Source organism: Trachurus japonicus, chromosome 22 (genome assembly GCF_045865225.1).
Source record: "Trachurus japonicus isolate A0001 chromosome 22, Traja_1.0".
Lineage (NCBI taxonomy): Eukaryota > Metazoa > Chordata > Actinopteri > Carangiformes > Carangidae > Trachurus > Trachurus japonicus.
In genome coordinates this window covers 7247434-7267557 of record NC_140928.1, presented here as the reverse complement: position 1 = coordinate 7267557, position 20124 = coordinate 7247434, and the positions used below count along the sequence as shown (strand labels likewise).

General features: G+C 37.7%; 1 protein-coding gene across 1 annotated transcript; it reads right to left on the bottom strand.

Annotated features, from left to right (window-relative positions):
* Positions 1-3675: 3675 nt before the first annotated feature.
* Positions 3676-17921, bottom strand: LOC146963363 (RING finger protein 145). The gene is made up of 11 exons (XM_085767653.1): positions 17691-17921; positions 17178-17491; positions 15905-16013; positions 14666-14757; positions 14312-14553; positions 13302-13480; positions 12271-12411; positions 10185-10367; positions 9893-10040; positions 7926-8282; positions 3676-4683 (listed from the first exon to the last, which is right to left on the bottom strand). The coding sequence occupies exons 2-11, from the start codon at positions 17344-17346 to the stop codon at positions 3781-3783; spliced, it is 2523 nt and encodes an 840-aa protein (XP_085623779.1). The 5' UTR covers positions 17347-17491; positions 17691-17921; the 3' UTR covers positions 3676-3780.
* Between the last annotated feature and the right edge of the window lie 2203 nt (positions 17922-20124).

Here is a 20124-nt window from a genome sequence, read left to right as displayed (position 1 = left end):
AACATGCTATGCTTGACAGACCGGCCACGACATGTCAGCATGTAAGAGTTAACGCCCCAGACTTACATAAATAACTCTTTAGTCAAATTAATAAACCCTCCACCTCAGCGTGTATGTATTTAGATATGTATTTATGCGTGTGTATGGAAGTAGAAACACTATTCATAACCCTTTATTTCTAATTTATATTTTGCTATGTTTTAATAGCAGATGCCATTTCTGTCTTCTTCCCTATTTAGTTTTTTATTCATAACATACCGGTGTGTAGGGTATGTAAATAGTTTCATATGGATGTAGGCCTATATAGTATTTTTTTCTCACTTTTCTGTGTTATATTGCTCTTATATTATATTATATTATATTATATTGTCTGCCCTGCTGGATCCTTTTGGATCAATGAAGTCTAAGGTTAGAGAGAGACAACAAGCTAAGAATTTTAGTATCTATTTATACTCAAAAATATTATTTCAATTAAGGTTGGGATATCATCTGATGATTTCTCAAATGCCAGACTTACATAAATAACTCTTTAGTCAGATTATTAAACCGTCCCCCTCAGTGTGTATGTATTTAGATATGTATTTATGCGTGTGTATGGAAGTAGAAACAGAAACTGGTTCCAGTTCTTTTTTTATTTCTCATTTATATTTTGCTATGTTTTAATAGCAGATGCCTTCAGGTTTTTTCTGTCTTCTTCTCTATTTAGTTTCATATTCATAAGGCTATGTACATAGTTTCTTATGGATGTGCCTATATACTGTATTTTTTTCTTACTTTTCTGTGTTATATTGCTCTTCTATGCCCTTATATTATATTATATGTATGTCTGCCCTACTGGATCATTTTGGATCAATGAAGTCTAAGGTTAGAGAGAGACAACAAGCTAAGAATTTCAGTATTTATTTATACTCAAAAATATTCTTTCAATTAAGGTTGGGATAGATCATTTGATGATTCCTCACATGCCAGACTTACATAAATAAGTCTTTAGTCAAATTATTAAACCTTCCACCTCAGCGTGTTTAGATATGTATTTATGCGTGTGTATGAAAGTAGAAACGCAAACTGGTTTCAGTTCTTTTTTTATTTCTAATTTATATTTTGCTATGTTTTAATAGCAGATGCCTTCAGGTTTTTTTTTCTGTCTTCTTCTCTATGTAGTTCTTTATTCATAACATACAGTAGGCTATGTACACGGTTTCATATGGATGTAGGCCTATATAGTGTATTTTTTTGTGTTCTGTGTTATATTGCTCTTCTATACCCTTATATTTTATTATAAAATATTATATGTATGCCTGCCTCCTGGATCCTTTTGGATCGATGAAGTCTGAGGTTAGAGAGACAACAAACTAAGAATTTCATTATCTATTTATACTCAAAAATATTCTTTCAATTAAGGTTGGGATAGATCATTTGATGATTCCTCATATGCCAAAGTGGCCATTCAAAGATGTTCAATAATCACTAAACCCAGAGAATGTTTTTCATTCCTGCTTAAATCTTGTGCAGTTAAATAGACTTTATTATTAGACTCCAGGTCCATTCAAAAGGAGAGACAAACAAACACACACATAAAAAATTTAAAAGAGACAGTCATTCCAGTGTTTCCACATGGCTGACTGGTATCTCACAGCGTTGAGACCAGGATTGGACAGCACAGCAGCATTATGTGTATCATTCAGTCGACAGATGAATTTATACATGAATAATAAATGAATAATTATCGTAATTTATTATTTGTGTGCTGTTTTGGATGTAGCTTTTTTGGGAGGGGGCCCAGCTATAAGGACAGGTGCTGCAAATCAGTTTAAAATGCTGTTGCCATCATACTGTACTTTACAGGTTTTCATGTAACCTTTCCTGGGTTAAAATCTTTATTTCATTTGATAATTTGATTAAATGATGATGTAAATGTTCTTAAATTAGTAAATTTAGGTTTAATAAAAATTTCTATATAGAAAATCTGGAGTCGGGGCGGTGTGTGGCGCAGTGAAATCTGGAGTCATGTTAACATCCCAGCACAGAAATACTGACGCACAGAGAGCAAGAGGGACATTGTTTCATATGTGTAAAAACTTCCTTTACAGTTTCATCATGACTCATTTGAGATGTCTTTTTTTTTTTTTTTAATTTGATTTCATGTTAGATGTTTTTTTTTTAACCTTTATTTAACCAGGCGAGCAGATTCAGAACAAAATTCTTATTTTCAAGTGCAGATGTAATGTCACACAGACCAGATCAGACAGTTGTCTTTTTCAGGAACGATGCTACATAAATTAAGATACAAGAAAATCCTCTGATTCATCAACTTTACAAATGTTTTTAAAAAAATGATTCAAAAGAGTCATTATGATAACCTTCATCACATACAACTACTATACTATACTGATAATTATGAAATTATACAGTGTGGTAGAATACCTTTATTTAATTTATACTATTATCTACAAATCAAAATATTAGCCCACTTCCCTTTTTTTCTAGACCGTCATAGTTGAACAACACTTCATAAAATCTGACACTAAATCTCAGCCTCACTGTTCATCAGTCATGATTGATTTTATTGACTACAGTAAAAAAAGAAAAAGAAAGAACGTGTTCACAGCTATAATTTAATACTGGGAGACAGAGAGGCTTTGCAGTACAAAAGGTCGATTTTGCTGCTGAACCACACAAAAAAACGCTAGACATAAAAACTACACACGATACAGAGAAGAAAATGAAAATGAATCAAATGCCATTTAATTTCTCTAAGTAAACATTTGTTCTTGAAACCTGCTAGAATTTGGTAAATATTGACCCAAGATAATTGCTTTGTAGTTACACGTGATTTCTATTAATTAATTATAATCTCTCTCTCTTTTTATTTTTTTTTTTACAATTCATTTTTACAGTTGTACAATAAAGGGAATATCGTTTTAACCCAAGACATTTTACTGTCCATATACAATCCAGTTGCACATTATTTGCTGAACTGAACCACATTCATTAGACTGTCTGGTACAAGATACTTTTTAAAATTTTAATTTTTTTTCTATTGTTTCACAGAGAGAAGGCAAATGTGTTAAAGGGATAATTTTAGCAAATTGGCCCATTGCCATAATCCCTATAGTTTTAGCAGTAGGTTTGCTAACTTTAATTGTCGGTGCAAGCTATTTTTAGAACGGCAGAGCAGAGCCACAAGCTGCTCAGAGCTACACTACGGAGGCTAATGGGATTTCTTGGTTTCCCTCATCAAACTCATCAAATACACAATCCAAAAACAACGCTCTGGTGGACAAGTTGTGACCTGCACATTCACCACGCTATGAGATGATAACAGAACGTTACCAGACAGAGTCGTTTTAGAGGTAAATGCAGAGACTGCTTGCTGAAAAACTGTCCCAGACGGGAACGCACATCATTGGTTTTGCATGAATTTACCTCTAAAACAACTCTGTCTGGTAACGTTGTGTTATTATCTCATAGCGTGGTGAATGTGCAGGTCACAACTTGTCCACCAGAGCGTTGTGGAGTTGTTGGATTGTGTATTTGATGAGTTTGATGAGGGAAACCAAGAAATCCCATGAGCCTCCGTAGCGTAGCTCTGCTCCGCCGTTCTAAAAATAGCTTGCACCGACAATTAAAGGTAACGAACCTACTGCTATGACTATAGAGATTATGGCAATTATGGCAATTTGCCAAAAATGTTGAACTATCCCTTTAAATTCTCCATTATGGAGGGTCACCCTTTTTTTTCCACACTTCTACACCCTTCAAGGCACTGATGCAGGGCAGTCAGTCACTGTTGTCTGTGCTTATACAAGAGAAGGCGGCGTCCACAGAGGCGGACGGCCGGTGGGTCTGAGGGTCCAGGTCCGAGTCCGAGTCTGAATATGAATTATTCCCTTTATGACTCGAATGATCGTCAACAACGCAGTTTAAGAGTTTTGAATTTTCATTACATGATTTGACAAATGTTTGGACATCTGGTGAGGCCGTCGTCTCTAGAGTCCGGTCACACTGTCTGTCGTGTTTTGCACCTTTGTTGTTGTTCTGTGGCGCTCTGAGACGGAAAGCAGCTCCGTCGTCGAGTCCCGCCGCTCCTTTAGAGTCACATTGGTCCTTCACTGGATTCTCGTTCACATCGTTAGAAGAAGTCGATGGCGGTGGTGAGTCGTCGTCGCTGCCGCTCTCCTCGCCTGCGTCGTAGAGATTAGGAGGTGGTGACGTAGAAAGGCAGCTGGACGGCACCGGGTGGACAAACCCAACAAAGTCTCCACTGGAGCTGAAGCGAAGACCCTGAGCAGCAGCAGCCGACGCAGCCGCCGTCTCTCCGTGACGTTCAGGAGTCTTGTCTCCTCTTCCTCCTCCTTCCCTCTCTTCCTCATCCTCCTCCTCCTCCTCCTCTTCCTCCTCGGTGGCATCAGCAGCCACATCGTCGCTCCGCTGCGTCTCTTGGGATGAGCTGCTGCTGCTGCCGTCCTGGTTTCGGTTCCCCTCTTGTTCAGTCGGATCCGGCCCTGCGTCGTCGTCTCTCTCTGCCGCGGCGGCGGCGTCGCCCGAGACGTCGTCGCTGTGGCCGGTGGGTCGGACCGTCTGGTGGCACATGGGGCAGGTGTCCTGCACGTACAACCACTTGCGGAGGCAGTTGCCGTGGAAGAAGTGTCGACAGTACGTGATGACGGCTGAGCTCATTTCCTGTGGAGAGAGGGGAGACGTCATTTGAAGTCACTTGCACCTTCAGAAGAAGTTGTAATGTATCTGTATTTATTCAGACGTTCACCAAGTTAAAGGGATAGTTCACCCAAAATTCAAATTTCACTCATTATCTACTCACCCTCATGTCGACTAAGGGCTGGACAAAGAAAAGTGAGCCCCGCTGAGCCCCCCTGTAACTCAGAGAAGGCACGGAGGACTCTGAAACTTCTCCCAGCCCTTAGTCGGCATGAGGGTGAGTAGATAATGAGTGAAATTTGAATTTTGGGTGAACTATCCCTTTAAAAGTCATTTTGACCCTGTTTTACCTGTTTTAAAAAAGGTATGAAAGACAGTTTGGCTTGCAATTAATCATCTAGTCCACACTCCCATACAGAGGCATTTAGGGAATGAAGCTGCTGCCTATGTACATAATGATGATCACATGTGCAGTTAATGAAATTTAAGGCAATTTAATATATTGTATGGCAGCAGATACCCTGTATAATACTAGTTCTTTTAACATCTCAATATATACATTTCATAATATAACAATATTATCATTGTTATGTTTACTGTTTATTGTATCCTTTGGATCCCCATTAGTCTTCATAGAGATGAAGACTATGCTTCCTGGGGTCCACATTAAATCAAACAATTATTACAACAATTACATCATTATAGCATTTATACAAAGAGTTACATAAGACCATTCATCCTAAATACATTAACATGATTATAGAAATGTATATTAAAGCAGAAGTAAGTGGTCCGGTCGTTTTCGCTAATGCTGCGTTCCAGGCAGGCTTTTGAAATCGTAAATTACAGCTTCAAGTCACAACTTACGACTTTGTAGCGTTCCAGGCAACCCACTCGTGTTTCTCCGACCTGTTTTACCGGCCACTCGTAACTTCCGACCGGTGAACTCGTACCAGATCGAACTGGTATGACTTCACGGTTGGAAAAATAAGAGTTTCCTTGAACGCACCATAACAGTCCTCGTCCCTACGTCGCCACATTCACGGCGTCCCTTGGCTGCACACACAGCCCTGCATGCCGTTCTCTCTCCTCATTGGATAAAAACTGTAGGATACGATAAATGTTTTCTCTTCGGCTCAGAGCAGAGCAGAGTGACTGACAGACCCGTGTTTCAGACCAAACACTCTATGTAAGTGATTGCTGTCGGAAGATACAACTATTTAAGACTTATATTAACACAAATATATCACTTACTTCTGCTTTAAGTAGTACAATGTAAATGTGTTAACATTATAAAGAGAAATAATATAGTTTTTTTTTACATGATTTTAAAAGAGTTACGTGATTATTACGATGTTATTACATCATGTGGTTATATTATGTTGTATCATCCTTTATTATTACTGTATTGTGTTTACATTGCATCTTGCACATACAGTATATTGTGCTTGTTCATATCCATACCGATACACTTATATATTACATTGTACACATTGTTTACAAATCGCGGCTGCCATAAATTCATTCACCATTTTATTTTTGCACAGGTCACATAATGTATTCTTATGTATTATGACGTATGTAATGCAAATGACCTTTTTAAATGTCACTTCTCCTAATTAATGTTTTTCATTTTTTAGATCTACGTCAAACAGTCAGTTCCTCGTTTCTCTCGTCTCTGTCTGTGCTGCTGTGACGTGAACGCCCCCGTCCCGCGGTCAGGGATCACTGAGCTCTCATTTGCCAACTGAAAACGAGTTTTTCATATTATCCACATTTTCTGTCGCTGCTTCCCTGACAACAAACGACTCATCGTCATCAAGGAAAAGGAAAAGACCATTTTAGCTGGCGTGGACAGAAAACCATGGCAGAAAGCCAAAGACTGAGTAAAAGCAGAGGTGGGACTAAACTGGAAGAACTGGAGGAACTTGCTTTAATAAAAAAAGGTCAACACAATGTTAGGTAACTCATTCAGTATGAACCACAACTCACTATACAGCACTATACTATATGACATGTATCTGTCACATGGAGGACAATATCATGAATCACTGTATTCTTAGTTTTAAAACACTTCTGACGTTGTAATGATATAATAAGTCTGATTGTTGGTGTTTTCATAGTGATTCATATTTAAAGCTGTGAAGCCGTCATCTTAAATGGTATAGTATAATATATATATAAAAAACTTTAACAAATTTTAAACTATGGCCATCTTATAAGTGATATTTAAATTTTTTCTTTTGCATTCTGGATTTGATCTATGTTTTCTAGCCTTGTTTTACCGTAACATAGTGCTACATCATTAAAATCATTGTTTTAACATCCTGAGGTAAGGATATGAGGTATAGATACTGGATGGGTTGACGGGTGGTAACTATGTACTGTATGTACTGTATGTGAAATATGTTTTATACACTACGCGCTGTTTTTATTGTGTTTTTTGGTTTGACTGTTTGTTCTGCAGTAGATCTATGGTGTATTGACTATGGTAAAAAAGTTAATAAATAAATAAATAAAATTATTTTGATTCTGATGTGCTATGCCTATGGCTTCTTTATCTCTTCTTTCACATCTGTTATAACTGCAACTGTAAGCACTTTTAAATCAGGTTAAAAACATTTATCTTTTCATGTGCTTATGGCTGAGCTCTTTTAAAGAACTCTTTGCACTGTAAGTCCTCTTAATTGTTTTAATACAAATCTATATTTGGTAATACATTATAATAAGTACACACTATTTAGCATTAGTTACGCATTAAATACTCAATTCATAGTTTATAACACATGCATACTCATTAGTATGTAGTTTATGAACACAGTTAAAAATGTTTTACTCATAGGGTTAATCACTAACTGTATTTATAAACTACATACTAATGAGTATTCATGCTTTAGAAATTAAGAATTCAGTATTTATTAATGCTTTACTAATGCTTAATAGTGTGTACTTATTATAAAGTGTTACCCAATATTTCATGCTCTATTTGTTGTTGTTTTTTCCTGTACTTTCTTTACTCGTTTTTCTTGCTTTTAATTGTATGTTTAATGTTTCCAATTTTTACTATTTTGTGTTTTATTTTAATTTATTTTAAAAAGTTGTATGTTTTTATGCTGTTTTTTATGCACTATATTAATAAAGATGCCTTGCCTTGTCTTAATTACGTCATTTCTTTACGCTTTCTTATATATCAGACAAGCTGTTCTGGTCATAATGAACCCTATCGAGCTATGTAATGTGGTTTAACCACGTTTGGTGCCACTGACCTGGAAGCAGATGGAGCAGACGTCGTTGTGCTGCTGCAGCTGCTGCGCCGTAGCTTTGGGGAGGGAGTTGATCTTCTTGGCCGCTTCCTGTCGGAGCAGGAAGCTCCTCCAGCCGGACTGACCCCTGAGCCAGACGTTGAAGTACGAGTGGATGATGATGACGGAGGCGCCCATCCAGCTCCACTCCCCGAACAGAGACTCCCAGGTGCCGTACGCCACCACGCAGAGCGCCACCACGAACTCCAGCACCCGGCTGACGGCGTTCACCCAGTAGATCACCTCGTCCAGGCTCTCGATCGGGTCGCTGCGAAACAGCTCCACCATGAAGAGTGAGTAGATGAGCATCGTGCCTGTTACCTGGAAGTTAGGACAAACATTACATTATATTTGTACAGCGTAAATAAACACAGTTGCTTCCCAGACATTCCCATATGTCAATAATCTCTAGTAGAGCCATGGGAGAAAGGAAATATTCCATTACAGGGTATCCGCGGGGTCTTGAAAAGTATTAAAAGGTGATAAATCAATTTTGGGAAAATTAAGACCCTTAAAAAGTATTAAAAAGTCTTTATAAAGTCTTAAATATTGAAGGTATTTTTTTCTGAATTAGCTGTCCAAGAGTTTGAGTTGTAAAAAACATTGCGGAAGTGTGTGAATTTATTTGGTTTATTAAAAAACAAAGATGAACCGGTTCATGAAAAAGAAAAGAAGATTGTTGTTTTTGTTTTTTTGAGAGTTGAGCAATGTTTTGTTTTTTTTGATAAACTTTGCCTTTGATTTATTATCCCAGCCTTTTTTAAATTCTGTTGTATCATAGTGGTCTATAGTCTTTATCACAAAAACTAAAACTGTTCAGTTAAAAGTGTCACTGATGTAAATGGTTACAGCTTGAAGCGGCGGTGAGGTATTAAAAAATGTTGAGAAGGTCTTGAAAAAGTCTTAAAAAGGTATTGAAATTAACTTCAAGATTCCTGTTTATATACCCTGCATTATTACTGTATGTTTAAGAGCTACTACTCATCTTCTTCATCATCCATCAAGTCCACACTCTTTACAAAACATCAAATGGTCCTCAAACATTTTTTCAGACATCCTGTTTCCCTTTGGGAAATGAACAGTATCTTACTGGTCCATTGTTTGATAGATGGTCTTTTGGTCTTTTTCCAAAAAGCTATAATTAATCTTTCAGCGTACAGAAAAAAACAAAGTGTGATTATTCTTTGTTCTCTTTTAATGAGGTTATGATCTTGTGAGTAACAGACCGTAAGAGAAAAAAGAAAAAGAGAAACTCCAGGTCCCACTGGAACGCCTCTTTACTGTAACTGCTCTATCTGCGTTTCTTATCTATTACTAATGGTTTTATCTTCCTGAACTTGTTGAACACAAAGAAACACCGTCCACTTCACCTCGGTGTCAGCTGCCTCAGATTTACATGTGTTATATCTCCCTCCATATATTTATTATCAGATAAACATCTTTATTCCTTAAAACTATAAATATCATTTATATCTCAAACATCTACAACAAATGTTTTTTAAGAAGCTTTGATTTTCTTTTCCTCTTCCCAATATGAAAGTTTTTGATAAATTGTTATTTTATTTCACATGCAAACTTCAACTATTCTTATTTGGTAAATATACGGTTTAGGTGTCATTTTATTATTGGATGTTAATGTTGTGATTTGACCTCAAGAAAAGTATGATACAGATATTTAGATAGTAGATAAATTAGCACACATGTTCGTAAAGTATTATGATTCATCTCCTCTGAATCAAATAGTTTAATTGTCAAATTTGATGTAAAAAACTAAACAAAAAACAACCTATGTAAATAAACAGTTTAGATTTCTAGCAACTCAGTAATTCAACATTTTTAATTTATTCCATATTTACACAATATCGTGTTCATTCATAACTTGTTTTTTGCTGTATTTCAATATTTTGACATGGCGTTAAAAGACCTCGTACCTGAAGGGACGTCAGCATGCAGCTGGACACGAGTATGAGGAGCCAGAAGTCCATGTGGAAGAACTGGGAGATTTTATAAGCCATGTACACGGGGAAAATCAGCAGGAGCAGACACATGCTGAGGCCACGGAAGTGTTTCCACAGACTTCTAGGAACAAACAGAAGAAACAGAGATGAGTCAGACGACGGCTTTTGAAAAGATTATGGACCTCAATACGTCACTTTGACGCCTCGGCTCACTTTACTTCCACCTCATAAAATGAAATTTAAAGTTCCCTCTTGATGGCGTTACCTGTTGCGTGACGCACCCAGAGCCAGAATGATTGGGTCTGTGATTTCGATCATGGACTGCAGGGTGGAGGTCACCACGATGAAGAGGATGATGCTGAGGAGGAAGGTGCGCTGCAGAGCCTGCATGTCCAACAGACCGGTCTGCAGCGCGAGCAGGAGCAGAGTGACGCCCTCAGTCACGCCTCTGAACACAAGAGGAGGAAAAAAACTGAGGTTAAGTCCTGACACACGAAACAATACACCACTACATCTAGTTTAAAGGGATAGTTCAACATTTTGGCAAATTGGCCCATTGCCATAATCCCTTTAGTCTTCGCAGTAGGTTTGTTACCTTTACCGTTACCTGTCGGTGCAAGCTATTTTTAGAATGGCGGAGCAGAGCCGCAAGCTATCTCATAGCGTGGTGAATGTGCAGGTCACAACTTATCCACCGGAGCGTTTTGGAGTTGTTGGATTGTGTATTTGATGAGTTTGATGAGGGAAACCAAGAAATCCCATTAGCCTCCGTAGCGTAGCGCTGAGCAGCTCGCGGGACTTTCTCAAAAAATTCAAAGCATGAAAACCACGTGTAATCTTTTGACTTCATGAAAAACATGACATTATTATGAAATTGACTGTTATTTCTTGGCTTTTTCTTGACAATACCATGTAATTAGCAGCCTGTAAATTAAAGGCTTACCAAAAACTGCTGTATTTTATCTAATTTCTTGATATTATGTTTTTATTTGTTGCTTTTCTCCAGATTTTAATCTCTTACAGATAATTCAATTCAAAATGTTTATCAGAATTAAATAAATGATTATTACTGATTTTTCTGTTTTCATTTGACTTGTCTTCTGTAAAGTGAAACTAAATATCTAGATTTGATGAAAGAAATTTACATTAAAAGGATTAATGGTGGATTAATAAATGAAATAATAAGCAATAAGAAAAAGCTAGAGGCCATCCTGGCAGCTCACCAGCCACGAACATGCTGACAATCTGACCCATATACTCAGTGGTTTTTAATCACATGACTTCCCAGCTGTTACGGGCTCTGGACCGCAGCTATTTTTGACCTCAGTTTCATTTTTACCTGAATTACACACCTGTCTCAAGTTTCATGAGAGTCACAAAATCTGTCCACAAACACTTTAACACCCGTCGTCACAGTAGGAAACACCTTCCAACGACAACGGCACCTGCCAAACCTGCTTTGTCGAAATTGTTTGTTGACACCTTCTAATATTACTCTTGTAATTATTTTAGGAGTGTTTACAAAATTCATTAAAGCGTAGGGGTTTTCCAGCTGCACAGTCATGAGTTATTTGTCTTTGGAAAACACCTACCATTAGCTGCCGGTTCGTCACTTGAATGCCCTCTAGTGAGTGGAAACTAAAACCATCTTAATGGGGCTGTAATCACATAAACACTCACACACTTGGCTCTATAATCAAAGGTCAACAAAAGTAAACATTGAAGGAACCAGAAAAAAGACAGACTAACAATAAAACAGATTAAAACTACAAGAAAAAATTATTGAATCTGCAGGTTTACAGTTAGTTTCACCTCATTGTTTGTCCACTGGTTTATCATTTTAGTTCATTCTCATCACTGTCTTTGTGTCATTCTTGGCTGCAGGGACCTGTTGTCAGATAAACGCTCTGAAAAGTGCATCTTTTATATTGTTTTTATTGTATATTTTGCTTGTTTCTGTTGCCTAGTGCCTTAAAAAAAACCCTGTGTATGGTGTATATTAGGTGAATAAAGCAATTCTGATTCAGATTCTGATCAAAAGCCCACCACAGACAGCAGACAGATATATTTAGAGACAAGCTGGTGAACACAGTGGGGACATTTCCTTCAGGAGTTCACTAAAAGAATAAAAGCTGAGCTAAACAATGTGATTACTGGACTCAAAATGAACAATAACGTTGCTCTTACATGACTTTAAACTAGCATTTACTTCAAGGTTTGACACATGAACTCAAAGAAGCTGTGTGTTTCTACTGCCCCCCAGTGGCCAAGAAATCTGTTATTTAAAAAAAAAAGCAGCTCTAAGTGTGTAAAGTGGACTGAAGGGAAGGAGTAAACTGAGAACATCTCACCTGTGCATGACGTTCTCATTCTGAACAGCTGCGTAACCTCCCAGGTAAAACTTGCATAGGTTGAGCAGCCCGAGAGCCAGATAGGACACCACGAAGGTCAGACCCAGGAGAGAGTACGGCGTGGCACAACACTCAGACACACTGCAAATACATCGGTTTGTTAGTTTAATATCTGAAATACTTCATATTTCAGTCAGAGCCTAAACCACTCGTTATTATTCTGGGAATGTCAGATGATGTTAAAAAACGAAACGATTCTTCGTCTCGTCTTAACATTGCAAAGAAGTTATCTCGCACCTCTTACGGAATTTAATTTTTCCTTTTTACTCCAACAATGTAGTGAATATAGTGGAAACCGCTTATAGTGATCACGGATATAGTAATCAACCGCTTATATGGATCAAAAGGCTTGGGACAGAATCCTTTCTATACAAATGCTGTTTAAATAATTTGCTTATAGTGATCAAGAAATCCGCTTATAGTGTTCATTTTTGGTCATTTTATAAATGAAAACATGTGAAAAAAAAATTTTCAAAACTACATGTAGCCTATTTATGTTATTTTCGGCGATCTGTACTGAGACTGTTGTTATTCTGTCACGTGAGTTAAATGATTGCTGTGTGGAAAACTACGCTATGGCCCGTAATCAACCATTTCGTTACATTTTTCTAATTGAAAAAATATACAAATGGCAGTTAGATGATGTTCTACTAAAAAATTAAGTGAAATAATAAAAAATTGGTTATAGTAATAAACCGCTGATCACCGCTGAATGGTTATAGTAATAAACCAATGATCACAGACTCTGGACCAACATGATATCATACATTTATATCTGTTCTTTCATCTACTACTGTTACATATTCAACAAAAAGAGGGCACTATGTCTGTATGGATGTACATTGTGCACATAGATGTGTATGCTGTAAATATGTAACTGTATAACAACGTGCTCTAATAGAAACCCAGTGTGGATCATAGATGGTACGAACATGCACGAGGGAAAATAATCTGCCTTTTCACCGTCTCACCTTGTGAGCAGGAAGAACATGATTCCCTGATGGGCTGCCGAGGCCGCGTTGCCAGACATGATGTCGGAGCAGAGCTGGACGACGAAGAGAACAAACCAGAAGACACTGAAGAGCACTGGGACGGCAAACTGGTTCCACAGGGAGATTCCCACGGCCAGGAGCCGATACAGTTCGATCACCTGCCGGACGGGAAACCAGGGACGTGAGGAGGAGGAGGAGGAGGAGGAGGAGGAGGAGTGGAGAAAGACAGGAGACAGAGATATGGGTGATTGATACAGGATTAATACTTAAATTTTCATTTTAGTTTTTACCTCATTTTTCTATTTTCACTGCTTTTCCAACTGTTTTACTAGTACTTATGACTGCTGATAGTATTTCTATTGTGTTTTTACTTGTTTTGGTGGTAATTGTCTTGTTACCATTATTATTGACTGAAGTTTATATTACAGTATTGAACTATAATGTACTGTTTAAATGTTTGAACCCAAGAAAGAGTAGTTTGTGGAGGCTAATTGGGATCCAAATAAAGAAAAAACAACTAAGGAAAATAAACTTGCACAAGGTCTAACTTTGACTTGCTGATTTGTAACGCATCAAAATTAAAGATACCTGCACTTAAACTGAGTTTTTGTTCATTTTTTTACTGAATATAACTGCAGATGTGTTGTAAGAGGCAAAATGCAGAGTTATAAATGAGTAAATGGAACTAGAAAATGAATAAATAATGTGTAAAGTGAACAGCCACAATTAAAAAGTGTTTTTGTATCTTTCAACTGAGGCATTGTTAGTAAAAGTAAAAGTTAAATGCAGATAAAGAATTTCACTGTACTAGCTGTATATGTGACAAATAAAGTACCTTTACCTTTACCTTTAACTCTCTGACAAAAGAGAAAAAACAGCTTGAATTAAAGCTATATTAAACTTTCTTTTTGTTAGATATTCAGGATCAAGAATCTCCTCAGACAAACATACCGCATTGTGTGAAAATAAGGATTTCAAAATAAAAGTACCTCCACCTGCAGCAGCTCCGAGTAGGCAGCCCTGGCGAGGCGATATGGCACAAACAGATGTGAGAGGAGGAAGATGACGATGCCCACCGCGGTGAGCCCCATGGAGAAGGTGTTGACGGTGAGCAGCGAGGCGTGAGAGGCAGCGCAGAGTCTGGCCAGCAGGGGGAGCATGTGAGCGGAGAACAGCCACACCTTTCTGGTCTTCATCAGGAAGGCACACAGCGTGCTGAGAATAATCTGACCTGAGCACAAGATAAACAACATCACATCCACTGTAAATCTGGGCCTGGTAACTGCTCCACCCAAATGATATGAATTTATTTAAATATACGGTAAGTAAATATCGTGACTCACTAGTCATTGCAGAGACGAATCTGTTGAAGGCCAGAGAGTCAAGGTACACAGCTCCTTCGTAACCATAATTCACCTCTTCACGAACATAATCCCTGTGAAACAAGCAGAAAAATATGTTCTTTTAAATATATTGACATTGCTTGTTGTTTATTTTAGATACATGTCATCATAATTACAAACAGTGATGCACAATTGGCTGAGGTGAGATCTTGTCTTATCCACACAGACAAATGCAGGAATACAAATTGCACACATTTAATGAAAATGATAAATCTATTAAAAGCTGAACTAATGAGTAGATGCACAAACATTTGAGAGGAAAATATCTACGCTTGAGGAGACAAATTATGGGACTAATTCATCTATTTTGCATAGATGAGTGATCATTTATTGTATAAGTGCAATATTACTGATACTACTTGTGATTCCATCTGCATTTTATTTTTACTTTATCCTTTACTGTTATGTGTATGTGCTTGTATTGTACAGTGGCCCAAGCAATTTAAATTATTTCTGTAATAATATTATTTTTGCTTTGCTTTTCTTTGTGCTATTTCTTCTTCTTACTACTACTACTGTTATTTAAACCTTTATTTTTAAATGGTGCTCTACATGGATACTCTTTATTGTGTACTTTAAAAAAGTTTTGTATTCTCGTTCACGTTTTTAGAGCAAATGTTTTGTACATTTTATTTCTTTTTAGATGACTGAGGGCCTTTATCTGGGGGCAACATCCTTCTTAGCTTATTTTTATGTTTTATGTACCCAGCTGTCTTATTATTTATCTATGTTTGTTTCACAATCTGCGTGAATCTCTCGCAATTGCTTTCCATAAGGATTTTACTGCAAATGGCAAATAAATGACTCTGATTCTGCCTTTTCTATCGACCTAGTTTCAGGCATCTGGAGGTTTTTCGTTGTAAATGCACAATGACAATAAAGATGTTATCTTATCTTATCTGAGGAGTTCATTGATTTGTTTTATTTATGCACAAATAACTCATGTTTTGTCTTCCTTTATAGTATAAAGCCTGAGGCAATCTCACACATTCAAGAGAATGAGCGGTGAACAACAGTGTCCTCATCAGGAGATAATAAGAGACACACAGTGAATGTAAAACACTGTGATTACATCAAGGCTTTATCTGGAAAGAAACATGATCCTGGTGCAATAAAACCAGGAAGTATAGTAGTTGTAGTAGTAGTAGTAGTAGTAGTAGTAGTAGAGCGACATCTCACTTGGAAATCTGATGCCCCATGTAGAGCAGCAGGGCAGCGAGGATATGGAGGTACAGTGTCACAATGTGTCTCAATGGCAGAACCAGCACCACCACGTTTATCACATGACCTGGAGGGAAAGAAAAACACACACACACACACACACAGAATAAAGAGATGCACACAAGGTTAGATTCCCATTCACCTCTTGTCACCACTAGATCTGCTGTATGTTGCAGTTTTGATCATCTATAATTAATGATTGTGCAGTGTTGACTTTTCTTTTGTGCTGCACCAACCTGGAACATTTTACAAAGTTAGCGTTCAAACTGTTTATTTTCTTCTTTATATATATTGCTCCGTGTGTTTTTCTTCTGTGCTCTCAGCGTCATTGATTTAATGATGTATACATAAGACATGAACGCTGTGTCCAGTATCTTATTTCAGAGTGAAAGTATTGACCATGAGGAACATAAATGTGACCATATACGTTACTATTGCACATGAAGCAGCAGACATGTATAACACTCTATTCATAGAAGCTTTTATTTTGATTTCCTCTCTACTTCCTGTTTACTTCCTTATACCCAGATATAGACTTTTAGTTTAAAGGGATAGTTCAACATTTTGGCAAATTGGCCCATTGCCATAATCCCTATAGTCTTAGCAGTAGGTTTGTTACCTTTAATTGCCGGTGCAAGCTATTTTTAGAACGACGGAGCAGAGCCGCGAGCTGCTCAGAGCTACGCTACAGAGGCTCATGGGATTTCTTGGTTTTAAAACTCATCAAATACACAATCCAACAACTCCCAAAACGCTCTGGTGGACAAGTTGTGACCTGCACATTCACCACGCTATGAGATAATAACACAACGTTACCAGACAGAGTTGTTTTCGAGGTAAATACAGAGACTACTTACTGAAAAACTGTCCCTGAAGGCAACGCGCATCAGCGGTTTTGCATGAATTTACCTCTAAAACAACTCTGTCTGGTAACGTTCTGTTATTATCTCATAGCGTGGTGAATGTGCAGGTCACAACTTGTCCACCAGAGCATTTTGTAGTTGTTGGATTGTGTTTTTGATTAGTTTGATGAAGGAAACCAAGAAATCCCATTCGCCTCCGTAGTGTAGCTCTGAGCAGCTCTGCTCGCCGTTCTAAAAATAACTTGCACCGACAATTGAAGGTAACAAACCTACTGCTATGACTATAGGGATTATGGCAATGGGCCAATTTGCCAAAATGTTGAACTATCCCTTTAATTCACCTGACAAAAAAACATACTCTCACTTACCAAGGTAGTACATGTTCCAGATGACATATTTGTATTTGAAGAGCATGTCTTCATTTTTGGCCTTGAGGTGCTCCGTGAGACCTTCAATGTCACATTTGTAGAGCAGGTCCAGCACCAGTATGCTTGGCACCCTGAGGGCAACGTTGGCCACTTCCTCCAGACGAGGCATTATCGATTATGAACCAACTTTTTTGTTGCTGTTGATGTGGGAGAGAGAGGAAGAAAGATCCTCTGTGTCACATGCTGTTGGCTAAACGTGCAGGAAACATGTTTCCAGCAGCTTCACTAATATCTTTTCCTCGTTTTCTTGTCATCTGAAACACAGAGAGAGAGACAGAGACATAATTTAGCACTCCTGAATGAGCAGCCAGGCCGTTATTTAGCTCTCCATTTCCGCATTTTAGCTTTTAATTAAAGCAGGAAAAGCACTGGAGGTTGATTCTTTAACATGCATCACAAAGAAGAAGCTGTTTTGAGATGATAATACACATAAAGTGACATAGTTTCACTTACTTCGCCCAGTGACAGACGAACAGCCATTTACTAGCCATTAGCTCCTGCTGCTGCTGCTGCTGCTGCTGCTGGTTGTGGCTGTTAAGCGGCAACATGTTTTCATATCACCGCAATACTTATTTATTCAGCAACTTCCGCCCGTCAAAGACGCTCTGTCGTGGCCGCCATGGAAAAATAGACAAAAAAACGAAATTAAAACAACTTAAATCAAACGATACAAACGAGGATGAGTGGTGGTGGAAAAGACACTTGAGACGTAGCAATGTTGTGATTCCGCTCGGCTGCGTGGCCACTTCCCGTGTTCGCGTCATGACGTCACGGCGGCCTGAGCCAATCAGATTCAGGTACTCTCGATTTCAAAATAAAAGCTGTGAATAAATACTGGCAACACATACTAATACTACTACTATTTAAAATAATAATGATGATGATGATAAAAGTACATATAGTTACAACAACAACAACAACAAGAGCAATAATAATAATAATATAGAAATGTATAAATAAAAATGGTCTTTACATTTATGAGAGTAGATACATTTTTTCCCCTTTTTATATTGTTAGAGCTCAATGAATTATTTCTATCTGCTGGGGAATGTGAGCCAGACCCTCTTTATGAATTAAGTTTGACATTATTTCTTTGTTGTATGTTAAATAAAATATATATGTTCAATCTCATGGTACAAATAAGCATGGTACAAAAAAAGTAAATTTAATAGAAACTATTCTCAGAGAGTCTTTCACAAACCCGAATGTTTATTGTACCTGCATGTGGAGCATGTGCATTCATGTTTATCTTCCATCTGTGGTCTTTATTTCACTGCTTCCCCTTGCTCTCAGGCAACAAACTGACTCTCTCTGACTCAAACTGATAATCACAACGTTTAAGCAAATAAATTACTAATGAATAATTTCTCAGAAGAAACCATTTGAATGTGTTGGCTTAGCTACAATGTAGCTACACCGTTATCGCTGCCATCACTGCAATTTTTCTGAGGCAGAGATTATAGATGACTAAGAAAGTACATTTCCTGATTGTGTGGGTGAGCAGATGCCTGGCCGCGTTTTTCATCTCTACATAGGAAGGAAGTCGCTTCTCATACCACATTTGGTTAACGTATATTTGACTCCATTAGTACCTCAACATCAAATGTTATAATAGATATTAATTTAAATTTTTACTTAGAAAATCAAGACAGTTTCTACATTGAACTTATAGTAGATGAGGCTCCTCCTTTATTTGTGAAGGACTTGTACCAGAGCTAAAACCACAAAGCTTCTTGATATGTTTACTTTATGTGCTCATGTGTTATGGATATTTTAATATATACAGCTGAGCCGGGTCTGTACAGTGTTTACATCTCTCACGTTTCAGTCCCTCCCTCTGTCTCTGTTATTTTATGGACAACATAACTGACATTGAACAGTCCGGAGGAGCAGCAGCAGCACTTGGAGCATTTCCACCATGAACTATGTGGCAGAGGACGACCTGCATGAGCTGCTGAGGAGAGGCTCATTAACAAACTCTCAGAAAGGCCAAGAGCCAAAGCTGAGAACACAAACAAATGCAGCCTCACTGCACCGCATGTATACAAGCACAACATATACAAGTATAGAGAACATCTGGATACAAGGTTCATGCACAGTCACTCCTTGTTCTTCTGCATGTCATCTTGCATTGAAAAAACAACGTCATTTACCAGATTTACTGCATAATGACAGCCAAGTGAGTAAAAGAAAAGCTGCGTTAGTGTCAAGACAGCGAAACTTAAAATGCAACACAGATGTGGATGCAGTTCAACAAACAGTTCAAATTTGTCATATTTGCTGTAATCTGTCTTTACATGCAGGTCACAGTTCTGCTGCTGCAATAAATCACAGGCGCATAAACAACATTTAGATGTCTGCTTTTTTCTTCATATTATCATTTTAGACAGTTTACATTATTGTCCCAGCTGTTTTGCATTTGGGCTTTTTTTCTTTCTTTTTTTTTTCTTTTTCAGGAAACGAGACAAGGCTTCTTCTGAAGAAATGTCAAAGCTTCCAGCAGGAGATGGACACACAACAGGCTGGAAATGATGTTGGCACCGTTACAGAGAAGAACAAGGAACATTTCTCAGAGGGTGGGAGGGTGTTTCAGGAATGTAAAGGCAGCAGATGCTCTTCTGAAAACACAGGAGTTTCATTTCCCGATCTGATTAATAAAGTTAATCTTACATTTTAGGATATTTTCATTGATAGTAATTAAAAAGACTGATTAATAATGGGAAAAGTATTTAAGATATAGCAGGATGTCTTTATGTTAGGCTTACTTTTGCTGTTTTCAAATGAATTTATTGACTTTAATTGTTCGTTTTGATCACTTAATATGTTCTTCTTTCATCCTGCTATTAAAAAAAGTGTAAGAATACAAATTTAGTTGTTCAACAATGTG